The following is a 12,112-nucleotide window of genomic DNA, read 5'->3' on the forward strand; positions in this document are numbered from 1 at the left end:
GAACAAACAGGTGGTTGCCATAGGAAAGGGGGTCGGGGGAAGGAGAGAAATTGGTGAGGGAGATTAAGAGGTACAAACTCTCAGTTGCAAAATAAATGAGTCACAGGTATACATGAGACACAGTACAGTGTGGGGATATGTCAATAACTGTAATTTTAATATCTTTGTAAGATGACAGATGGTAACTAGACTTATCGTGGTGATCATTTTGAAATGTACAGAAGTACCGAATCACTATGTTTTGTACCAGGAACTAACATAGTGTTGTAGGTCAATTATACTTCAAAAACAAACAAACAGACAGACAAACTCATAGAAAAAGAGATCAGATTTGTGGTTTCCAGAGGTGGGGGTTGGGAGAGGGGGAATTGGCTGAAGGCAGTCAGAAGGTATAAACTACCAGTTATAAAATAAATAAGTACTTGGAATGTGATGTACAACATGATAAATAGAATTAACACTGCTGTACATTATATATGAAAGTTACGAGAGTAAAGTCTGAGTTCGCATCAGCAGGAAAAATATTTCTTTCTATGTCTTTAATTTTGTATCTGTATGAGGTGATGAATGTTCACTAAACTATTGTGCTGATCATTTCATGATGTATGTAAGTCAAGTCATCACGCTGGATACGTTCAACTTAGACAGTGCTGTATGGCAACTATATCTGAACAAAACTGGAAGAAAAGAAAAGAGTATACATTGGAAAGTCTAAAAATAAAAAACAAAACTAAAACCACAATGAGATACCACTTTATACCTACTAGAATGGTTAAAAAGAGAATTGATAAATACCTGTGGTTCATTCATTGAATGGAGTACCACTCAGCAATTAACCAGTCACTGATACAACAAAGATGCATCTGAAAGCACTATGCAAAGTTGAAGAAGCCAGACACATAGTACTACTCACTCGTATGATTCCATTCATGTGAAATTCTCCAAGAGGCAATACTGTAGTGGTAGAAAGCAGATCTGTGGTTCCTAGGAAGTGGAGGAATGACTCCTAAGGGGCCTGAGGGAACTTTTGGGGAGATGAAAATATTCTATACCATGACTCTGAAGGTGGTTACACCACCGTGTACATTTTTCAAAACTCATCAAATTGTATACTTAAATGAATGACTTTTATAATATTTAAATGATACCTTAATAAAGAGATTTAATTTCTTTTAATGTTATGGGAACATAGAAAACAAAAAGAGATGCTTTCCCCTTTGGTAACCATAAGTTTGTTTTCTATTAGACAGTATTTTTCAATTTCATTCCTAAGAACAATATATATATATATATATATATTTTTAATATATATAAATAAATAAAATACCTGGGAATTAACTTACCCAGAAGTATGAGGCAAGTACAGACCACTGGGCGACATTAAAAGATGCCTTTGAGTAACTGGAGAAATATGTGGTAGGCCTGGATAGAAAGTCTTATTGCCGTAGAGATAGCAGTTCTCTCCAGATTAATATAGTTTTGGTCAAAATACAATTGCGATCCCCTATAAAATTAACAAAATAATTCTAAGAGTTATCTGGAAGAACAAATTACTGGGTGTAACTAAGGCACTTTTGAGAAAGCAGAAGAAGAGTAGTGGAGGGAAGGACCATTGCTCTACCAGATATTAAAATGGACCCTCAGTTACAATGGTGGGTTTGGCAGCATGAGGTGTAGATGATGGGCACACTGTAGAAGGTCCAGAAATCAAGCCTAACATTCACAGAAGTTCATGATGGTAAATATAGCATTGAAATCTTGGTATTGGAAGGGCAGACCAGCCAACTGGAATCTAAAATTAAGCAATTTCACATATTCATATCTTAAGATAAATTTCAAATAGATTAAAACTGTGACCAAAAAAAAAAAAAAAACTATTAGGAAAATGCAAAGAAGTATATAGGTGAACATACCTATAATCTTGAAGTGGGTCACACCTTTCTAGGCAGAAACTTCATTTGTTCCTACCTGACTGCATAATAGTAAAAATTTTCAGGGTGGCAGATAACATAACTAACCAAAATTATCCACATTGTATAAAGAATACAACAGGTTACCTAAATAATAATAATGCCACTGCTGCTGAGGATAAAAAAGAAAAAGACATACTCAAGTAGAGAAAAAGGATAAAAGATATATTTACAGTTTTAATATTTTACATAGCTTTTGTCTCAGCAAATGTGCTCATTTCTTTCTAAATAATCTCGGATGTGGGAAAAGTTTTATTTATAAGGATATTTACTTCCTTATCCCTTACCAATGGAAAAGGTTAAAAGCAATTAAAATGTCCAACAGTAGGGGATTGGTATAATTTCTAAGGTTGCCATAACACATGACCACAAACTGAGTGGCTTAATACAACAGAAATTTATTCTCTCACAGTTCCAGACTCTAGAAGTCTGAAATCAAGGTGTTGGCAGGGCCCTGACGGCTCTAGGGCAGAATCCCTCCTTTCCTCTTCCAGCTTCTGGTGGCCCTAGGCTTGTAACTACGTCACTCAAATCTCTGCCTCTGTCATCACATGTCCTCCTTCTTTGTGTAGCTGCACTTGGTCGTATAAAAGCATCAATCATTTGATTTGCTCCCCCCCGCCCCCGCCAATCCAGCATGACTTCATCTTAACTATGTAATTACATCTGCAAAGACCCTGTTTATAAATAAGGTCACATTTTGAGGTTCCAGGTGGACAAGAATTTTAGGGGGGACACTATTCAACCCAGTACAGATGATATAGAAGAATATCTAAAGATATAGAGAAATGTTTGCAAAATATTATTGAATAAAAAAGGTGATTGGATACAATGCCTTTAAATAAAAACATCATGTATAATAGATCCAATAAAAGCCTGAAAGGGCATTTACCAAAGCATTTTGCCAGTGGTGCTAAGTTGGGAAAGGCTTGAATGATTTTAATTGTGTTAATGAATTCCTGTATTTTCTAAATTTCTTGCAATGAATATGTGTTTCTTTGATAAAGAGGAAAAATAGTGAGCCTTTCTTATCTAGGTTTTCAAACTATAGGTTTAAAAATGAATTCATATTCTTGATTGCTACAGCTTTTGTCTAATGAGTTAAAAATATCTTAGCATTTACAGAGTTCAAAGTACATTTTTAAATGTCATTTAAAACAAAGAATATTTCAAAGTTGAATACTTCCCTATTATACAAGATGCTTTTGTTTTTCCAAATTATAGACAATTTGAGGTTTATGGGTTTGACATGCTCATTTTAAGTGTTTATTGTCTTTTGTGTTATTAGAATTTCCCTGACTCTGTAATAGTTAGATTTGTCACTCCATCTAGACACAGATGTTCTAGGTAAACATAAACTCCAGAACATTCTAGCTACATGTCTCTAGAGCACTGGTGAGATATTTGGAATGAACAATTGCCATGTTATTTATTGCTGTTTTCCTAGGCAAGGAATTATTCCTCCGGGTCTCACAGAAAATGAGTTATGGAGAGCAAAGTACATCTATGATTCAGCTTTTCATCCCGACACTGGTGAAAAGATGATTTTGATAGGAAGGATGTCAGCTCAGGTTCCAATGAACATGACCATCACAGGTTGTATGATGACATTCTATAGGTGAGTTCTGGCAATGTAACGATAGTTTGTTTGCTTTATATCCCAGAAGCTTCAAGTACATTTTTTTATGTGAGTGGTTTTATCGAAATAAATGTCATTTCATGTGGAGTTTCATTTTGTATAAATGTTGCAACTCTAGGGGGTTGTTTTACCTTTTCCCTCTGTTGAATAGAACTCTCCTTTTTGCCCAAAAGGAGGTTGAATTTCTCCCTAAATCTTAGACCCAAAAGAAAATGAGAAAGAAAATAAAAAGGTCCTCTAAGCAGATTCTGTTTTTAATCCATCCATATGATATAGGTATAAGTATAGGTGTAGGTGTAGACACAGAGGCTTATACATGTAGTGAGGAGGGACCAGAAATAGCCTACAAACGGCTTTTTTCCCTAAGAGAAGGGACCTGACATTAATCACATTAATTGAGTGCCTACTCTTTGCTGGGCTCCCTTACAAATTTAAGATAAAATTTAAATAAGTTAGCTCCATCCTCACCCTAACCCTCTGAGTTTGTTGCTATCCATATCTAACGAATGAGGAAACTGAGAATCAGACAAGATAAAAATCTGCCCAGCCACACCGGTCCTCGGCCTTTGACCCAGAACACACAGTCCTGGACCCAGCGTTCTCCCTTCTCCAGTCCATCTCCCCTCTGGTTACTGATGCTCACATTGTCCATTCTGCATGGCGGCGAGTTCACAGGCGCTGGTGGTTATGTGATGGGTCGCTCTGTTTCAGGACCACGCCGGCAGTGCTGTTCTGGCAGTGGATCAACCAGTCCTTCAATGCCGTGGTCAATTACACCAACAGAAGTGGAGACGCTCCCCTCACTGTAAAGTAAGACTGGAAGATGTAACTGTCCTCTGCACGTCTCTGGGGTTCATTTGATTCGCTGGTGATGCTCTCCTGGTTAAAAAAGTATATTCGGACAAATTGCTTATATGGTTTGGAATCCTAGGGAGCATATTTTTCAGTGGTGTTTCTTTCCCTCCCTTTCTATGTAGGTAACGGTTTTTTGCAGCCTGCCTTTTCAGACGTTATCCGTGCTGTTAGTGGCTCTGGTAGGAGGACACGGCTCCCACACCCTAGGGTGCATCCCCCCCTCACCCCCGCAGAACACACAGCAGGCAGCTCAGGGCTGGCCTGTGTGAAGTGACACACTGTACCCCCATCCACCCTGTGGGTGTAGAAAGATACCAACATCAAAAGTAGCAGAATCAACAGTGTGATCTCTGCAGAAATCCAGGGGAATTTTATATCTGATTTGTCTTTAAGATAGGACGCCTCCGGAACCCAAAAGAAAGTGAATGGATTTAAAAATTTGCCTCCTGTGAAAAGATGTTCAGATAGGCTAAAGTGATTAGTTAACCAAAACTTTGAGCCTAACTTAATGACACTTCAAAGCATTTTCTTTTTTGTTTTAACTCTTAAATTGCTGTTGACCATCTGTAGTCTTCTATTATCATCCTAGGGAACAAAGAATATTGAAATCTGCAACCCAGCAGTGCTGACCACACCTTCATTTCATCCAGTCCTTGAATTAAAATTTATTTTAAAATAAGAGAGCACTGCTTGGGCTTAATTGTATTTTGAGGAAGAGACTTTCAGTATTTTTATACCATAAGATGTCATTTTTAGAATGGCAGCACTGCATTTTTACTTTCAGTATGTATAGTGATATTTTGAGAAGTATTTTTTTATTTAAGCAAATATGCTAAAAACATTTAAGCTAATATGCATTTTCCCACATTTGTAGCTTCCTGCACAGTCCCTGCTTCCTTCCCCCCCGCCCCACGCATACATATATACATATACTCTATGTCTACTCGTTTGGCGTGGTAGTTAGGTTCTATGTGAAGAATGCCATTTTTGTACGGGTCTGCTTGCTTTTTCTATAAATATCTCTGCTTGTAGAGTGATGACGAATGTTGTTTTGTGGAATCTCCTTTTTTTAATTTATTTTATTGAAATATAGTTGATTTACAATGTTGTATTAATTTCTGCTGTACAGCAAAGTGATTCAGTTGCACATATATACATTCTTTTTCATATTCTTTTCCATTATGGCTTATCACGGGATGTTGAATATAGTTCCCTGTGCTATACAGTAGGACCTTGTTGTTTATCCATTCTCTATATAATAGTTTGCATCTGCTAACCCCAAACTCCCAATCCATCCCTCCCCCACCCCGCTCCCCCTTGGCAACCACAAGTCTGTTCTCTACGTCTGTGAATCTGTTTCTGTTTCTTCGATAAGTTCATTTGTGTCATGTTTTATGGAATCTCTATTCTTAATCTTCTTCATTTCTTCGAAAAATGTTGGGCTTGAGTTTTCTGACATACACTTGTTGTTTATGTACTATTTTCCTTCTTTTCAGTGAATTGGGAACAGCTTATGTTTCTGCAACAACAGGTGCTGTAGCAACAGCTCTAGGACTCAATGCATTAACCAAGGTACTCAGATTTTTATTTCCATAGCAGTAAAGCTTCTTAATTTGTTCTCACCTGCCTGGCTCTAAGTCTCTCTGTTAATTTCTCAAAATAGTTCAAGTCCTATGACTCTCTTATTACAGTCATTATCTTCGACTGCTTTCTTAAAGTATATCTTTCAATACGTTTGGGAAGGAGTGTCACTAATAACATCTGCCAAGATCCTTGTCTGTACCTGGCACTGTGTATTCAATGCTAAATGCTCACCCACCCATACAGCCCACCAGAGGCTGGATGCCGGGCTGGGTACCTCCAGGCACACCCCTGAAGAGGTAGAGGAGGCAGCATCTGAACCCAAGACTGTGGGACTCCAAAGCCCCTGCTCCATCAGCCACATAAAGCCATCAAAATATCTTGGAAGTCTGCCTTGTCCCAGTATGCCCAGGCTGGAAATAGAAAAATACCTCTAGGACACCAAGTTTTGAATGTACTATTGGCCCAAGTTTCTATACAAATAGGACTCTGCATTTGTAGAGGTTTTCAAGAAGAAATAAGTACTTGCATTCAGTACTACAGGAAAAATAAGATCTTGCTTTTGGAATTATCTTTTCTGCAGCATGTCTCTCCGCTCATAGGACGCTTTGTTCCCTTCGCTGCGGTAGCTGCTGCTAATTGCATTAATATTCCGTTAATGAGGCAAAGGTAAGGTTAATATGCCCTCTTAGAGAGGACTTGTGCTTGACAGTAGGGTCTTATAATAATCTGCTTTGTTGAAACTTAAATAAATTTGTTTTATTTTAATATTTACAGATGAAGTTTTATGATATCTGGGATCTGCTTCTAAATAATCTGGTTTTGGGGGTGAGGATGGGTCCATTGATCAAACAAGCTCAGCTCTGAGTTGCTGATTATTAAAGCAGGCTGATGGCCTTATGGGGTTTAGAATAGTCTTTCTACCTCTGTATAATAAAAAGTTTAAAAAATAGATCTCAAACTTACATCTATGCCTAGAAAGCTTCTTCTATAAAATAGGTTCTTCCCCCCTTCCCCCAAATTTTCTCTTGGGGTTTCAAATAATATTAATCTATATCTTTGGAAGTATTTTTTAGTGCTGGCAAAAATTAAAGGAGAAGAAAAAATGAGAAAAAACCATTTTGGAATGGATAACGAAAAACAGGGTAACAGTAGGAGCTATAATTGTAGCAGTAGTGACCGTAGTTAAATATCCAATAGTTCCGTGTACTTGTGACTCCTATGTCAGTATAGTTAGTTTATTTTTTAATAATTATATCTATCTCTCATTTGGAAAGTTGCTCAAATTTGCACACGAGCTTAGAAATCAGCCTTATCTCTAAGTTAGCGTATTCACCTGTTGAGTCCTATTGTTATTCAAAATGCTATACCCTTTTTTTTACAAAGTTTACTAGCATTATTTTACTTGTGTGTCTATCACACGAGGATTAAGCATGTTTGTGGTTTTAAAAATAGACTTATTAGCGCCAAAAATGACACTGGAGTGGATTTTTGGATTAAGTCGGGACTCGGGCTTTCACAGCTTCAGTACTGTTTCCAGCCATTCCGCGAAGGCACCTGTGAACTTCTTTGCCCGTGTCTTGCTCTCTAGGGAACTCAAAGTTGGCATTCCTGTCACAGATGAAAACGGGAACCGCCTGGGAGAGTCGGCAAACGCTGCCAAACAAGCCATCACACAAGTAATCGTCTCCAGGATCCTCATGGCAGCCCCTGGCATGGGTGAGTAGTACTTTGCCATCCATTCATTTATTCGATACGTTTCAATCAAACAAGCGTTGGTGCACCAGTGAGCAATAACCACAAAGGATCCCTTCCCTTGGTGGAACTTACTTTCTGGCAGGGGAGGCAGAAAACTAACAAAAATAAGTAAAATATGAATATGTGAGATAGTTGTAGAGCTAAGGGGGAGAAAAGAGGGTTGGGGATCTTGGGGTGGAAGTGCTATCGAACGTAAGTCCGTGTGCCCGACATATAGTGAGGCCAAACGATACCAAAATGTCGGAGTTTGGAGCAGAGAAAGGTTTATGGCAGGGCCATGCAAGGACAATGGGTGGCTCATGCCCGCAGAAACCCCCGAAGGGTTTCAGCAAAGCATGTTGAAAGGCCAGGTGAGGCAGGGGGGGCACAGGGTGTGTGATCAACTCATGCACAATTCTCTGATTGGTTGATGGCGAGGCAACAGGACAGTTAACATTATCAATCCTTAGGCACCAGAAGGTCTGGGGGCTACATGCTCATAATCATCAAGTAGTTAATTTCTTCCATCTGATGGTGGTTTTTAGCATCTGAAAAACTCGGGAAATATCCATGAGGTACTGTTAGCTGGATACTTCAGAGAGGAGATGCAGCAGAGGATATGGGGAAGGGGTCTGTCCCAGGAAGACCCCATGGGGTCCTGCTCGGTTACAGAAGTAGACTGGACAGATGGGAGGGAGGGAGCCAAGTGGTTCCAGGGTCGAATATTCTGGGCAGACGGAACAGCAGGAGAGCAGGGAGCTGTGCCCGGTGTGATGGAAGCATCACAGGAGGCAGGTGCAGCGGGAGGAGAGAGAAGGGGGTGGGAACAGTAGAAAGGAGTAGACGAGGCCCCAGTGGGCAGAACGCAGATGACCCCGCAAGCGTTTGGAGCCCTGGCTTTTAGTTTGAGGGGTAGGAGGCCATGGAGGGTTTCGAGCACAGGAGTGGTAATAATAATCCGGCTTAGGTTTTAACTGAGTGACTCAGGGTCCTGCGTTGAGAGTAGGCTGAAGAGGGACCAAGAATGGTGGTTGGAGACTGTTCAGGAAGCCCTTGACTACTGCAGGCAAGAGATTATGGTAGTTGGACCAGGGCAGTGACAGTGAAGGTGATGACAATTTGAAGGAAAAGAATTTGATCTTTGTAAACCTTGAAAAGAAACTTCCAAAAGTTCTTGAATAGGAATAACTTCTACTGAAGATTTATTTGTATCAATTGGAAACCCTTAGAGCACGAATCAAGTTGGGTTAGTTATAGCAGCTATTAATATATGACTCAGTTTTGTCCGTAGGGCTTGGACTCAACATGACCAAAAGCAGAAAATCTCCATTGTGATTTAGTTGCTCTGAGAATCTCTGGTCCACTCCTAAGGCTTCTTCAGCTACCCTCAGACCAGGGCTCTCGAGAAGGTTCTCAGACTTACTCAGAAACCAGAGGGCCCAGGAATACATAACTCTTTGCAGAAACATATAAATATATATTATACAGAGAGAAATGAGTATGTTTACTTTCCTTGTCTAAATCAAATGCAAACAGCACTTGGCTATTAACTAAGCTCTCAAAAGAAGCATACTTAATCAAGTGCTGTCAGGTTTTCTCACTAATATTTTTTGTTGTCTTTAAATTCCTTTTGTCACTGGGAAAGCTCATCAGCAGACAAGTAGGAGTGGGCAAAGGAAAGTTGAAGAAAAGGGCATGAAAGAAAACTTTGAGGCGCATTCCAGCTAATTGCACTCCAGCTAATTGGTTATCTGATTTAACCACATTAAGTGATTTAACAAAGAAGCACCTCAGTGCCCTCATGAGACAGCGATGTGCACTGTAGGGGTGAGTGAATGGTGGAAACCACAGTCTTGAACTGTAGGCCAAGAGTCCCCTGAGTCCGGGACCAGCACGTTGTCACTAACCTATGAGGAGGCTGGGGAGACCACCCCAGAACACCTGCTGAGCCCAGATTTCCAGTTTGCCGAAATCAAGGTGGCCATTCCGGTTTCTACCCTGGGTGGGCTTCTGGTTTTGTTCTTTCCCATTTTGAAATACGGCGCTCCTCTTTGGAGTTCAGCCAGCCCGACAAATTTGTTTCCAGTGGCTTGGTTACCTTAAACATTATTTAGTCCCCGGAGAAGGAACACAATCTTTCTATCCCAGCGAAATCTCTAAAGGTAATTGATATATTGAAATTGATGTGACAGTTTAGTCTGATAAAAATCATGAATCAATGAACTAACCGCTATCCAATGTTTTACGTGCATCATTGCATCTAATCATCCTGGCTAGTTTGATACAATTGTCCCTATTATATAGATGAGGAAAACAGAAAACTGAGGCTCAGAGAAGTGTTTTCCAGGATCACCCAGCTAGCAAGTGGTCTGCGTGACTCAAAGCAGGAATCTTTATACTGGACTCTACGTGGGATGGACACCCCGGGAAGGCTGCATTTGTTTCATTGGTATAGGAGGGAAAAGTTCCTGATGTTTGTACTGTTGCATATTTAATGTTAGATATAAAGTTCTCTTCAAGATCATAAAATTTTCTGGCTGGCAAAGAGCATTGTGTTATTTTTCAAAAATCTAGAGAATGGAAACAATGGATTTTTAAAAAAATACTAAGGTATTTGAAAGAATTATTGCAATTACTTTTACTCTGCCAGTGTGAAAATAGCCTAAAAGTAATATAAGCCTTTTGTGAAATTGCTGGGGGGAAAAAAAAAAAAAGTGAGCTGAAAATAGACATGAAGATTTAAGTGGATCTATCTTTACTTCCAGCCATCCCTCCATTTATCATGAACACTTTGGAAAAGAAAGCCTTTCTCAAGGTAAGCCCCAGTTCTGTTTAACCTTGTCTCAATCCTTTCAATTTGTTTTCAGACTTCAAACTGTACAGAATATTTCCCACAAGAATAGTGAGTAAAGAATTTGAAGGCCCGTGGCAATTGGGCACTTCAGGGGATATTTTATTTCTAATATCAGATATTTGAAAAAGCTCTCATAAATCTTCATTTATTGAATGCTGCCCACTCCTCTTGAGAGGTTATAACCCAGGTACACGTTCATTGTCGTCATCAGTCGGATCCCTAGGTAGGTAATAATGAGGAGATGGTGCGAATTTGGAATGATTTGTTTGTTAAGTCCCTATACATACTATCAGAAAGGAAAAATAATCTGGAGTAGTAGCTTCACAGAACACTGAATTTAGTGCCCTGCTGTATTTTTCTTTGGTGATGATATCTAATAATCTATTAATCTATCAGCCGCCTCCCCTCAGGGTCTGAAAATATTATAGGATGAAACTGTCACTGAGAAATCTCTGTGCATTGTCTGCATTCTTTTTGTAACTTCCATGATTTAATGCAATCATATTTATGCTTCATCTTAGCTTTCCAGTTCTTGTAACAAGTAGGAAAGAGTGGGATAGGGTGACTCGTTTGGCTCCTGCTGTGTTTGGAAACTGACACCATTACACCTGCCGGGAGGAATGGGTCCAGTTCCTCGCTGGAGGAGCAGGTGTGTTGTAAACACTGCAGCTCTCTTGGGGTGAATTGTTTTGGGTCTTAGCAACAGAACCGTCACACTGAGAGGACAGTTATCAGACTTTGAAAAAAGGACATGGTTCACAGACCAAACACTTCCTGAATGATTTCTGTGATTAGGAGAATTCTAAGTGTCCAACAGGTAGATGTTCATTGACCTATATTCACCCTATGGGCTCCAGGAGGAAAATTAAGGCCAACACTAAATACTTTCAATACAATCACATTCTTAGAAAAATAAGCCAAGAAAGTATGCTTTGAAAAAATAGTAGTGTTGAGTGCCTCATTTGACCGGCATGTTGATGCCCCAATCCCACGTGAGGGAAAGGGGACCCTCTCTTCAGCAGCCCCCTCACAGTCTTTCTTGGGAGCTTTGGGTACGTGAGCAGATTATATTCCCTGAGCTTCTTCCTCTGGCAATCTTACATGTCGATGTGAATTGCAAGATAGGGCGTCACAGTGGCTCTGTAGTGATTGAACTGTCCCATTGCTCCTGGGAACGTTCCCAGGGGGGATCCACAGACCCCCCCCGGGCCACCCCAGGAGGCTGCATCCTCAAATGCACTCTGAGTCCCCATCCATCTCCTGTGAGGGTTTCTACAGCCTTAAGTGTAAGATTAAACAAAAATATAAAACAGTTACACTGATTTAATCAGTAAAGCTATTAGTGATGACCAAAATGTAAATTTGACCTCATTTGGCATAATTTACCTACTTCGATAAGCCCTTATTTTGAGGATTCATGAAAAGGCTTTGCTGAAGTCTGTTTCTGCTGCAAAATTTAGAAAAGATGAATTCTTT

General features: G+C 39.7%; 1 protein-coding gene and 1 long non-coding RNA gene across 6 annotated transcripts in view; both read left to right on the forward strand.

Moving 5' to 3' along the window:
- LOC309623785 overlaps nt 1–12,112 on the forward strand; it is a 519,468-nt gene that overhangs the window by 136,408 nt on the left and 370,948 nt on the right. The gene's annotated exons all lie outside the window — the stretch shown is intronic.
- SFXN1 (sideroflexin 1) overlaps nt 1–12,112 on the forward strand; it is a 46,542-nt gene that overhangs the window by 23,889 nt on the left and 10,541 nt on the right. For all 5 annotated transcript variants that reach the window (XM_082380932.1, XM_082380933.1, XM_082380934.1 and 2 more), the window contains exons 3-8: nt 3,418–3,588; nt 4,321–4,419; nt 5,961–6,036; nt 6,629–6,714; nt 7,637–7,764; nt 10,548–10,597. In XM_082380932.1, the coding sequence (XP_082237058.1) occupies nt 3,418–3,588; nt 4,321–4,419; nt 5,961–6,036; nt 6,629–6,714; nt 7,637–7,764; nt 10,548–10,597 (610 nt within the window). The remainder of the gene's footprint in view (nt 1–3,417; nt 3,589–4,320; nt 4,420–5,960; nt 6,037–6,628; nt 6,715–7,636; nt 7,765–10,547; nt 10,598–12,112) is intronic.

Source organism: Balaenoptera borealis, assembly GCF_965194805.1.
Source record: "Balaenoptera borealis genome assembly, chromosome: 2".
In the NCBI taxonomy this organism is placed as follows: domain Eukaryota; kingdom Metazoa; phylum Chordata; class Mammalia; order Artiodactyla; family Balaenopteridae; genus Balaenoptera; species Balaenoptera borealis.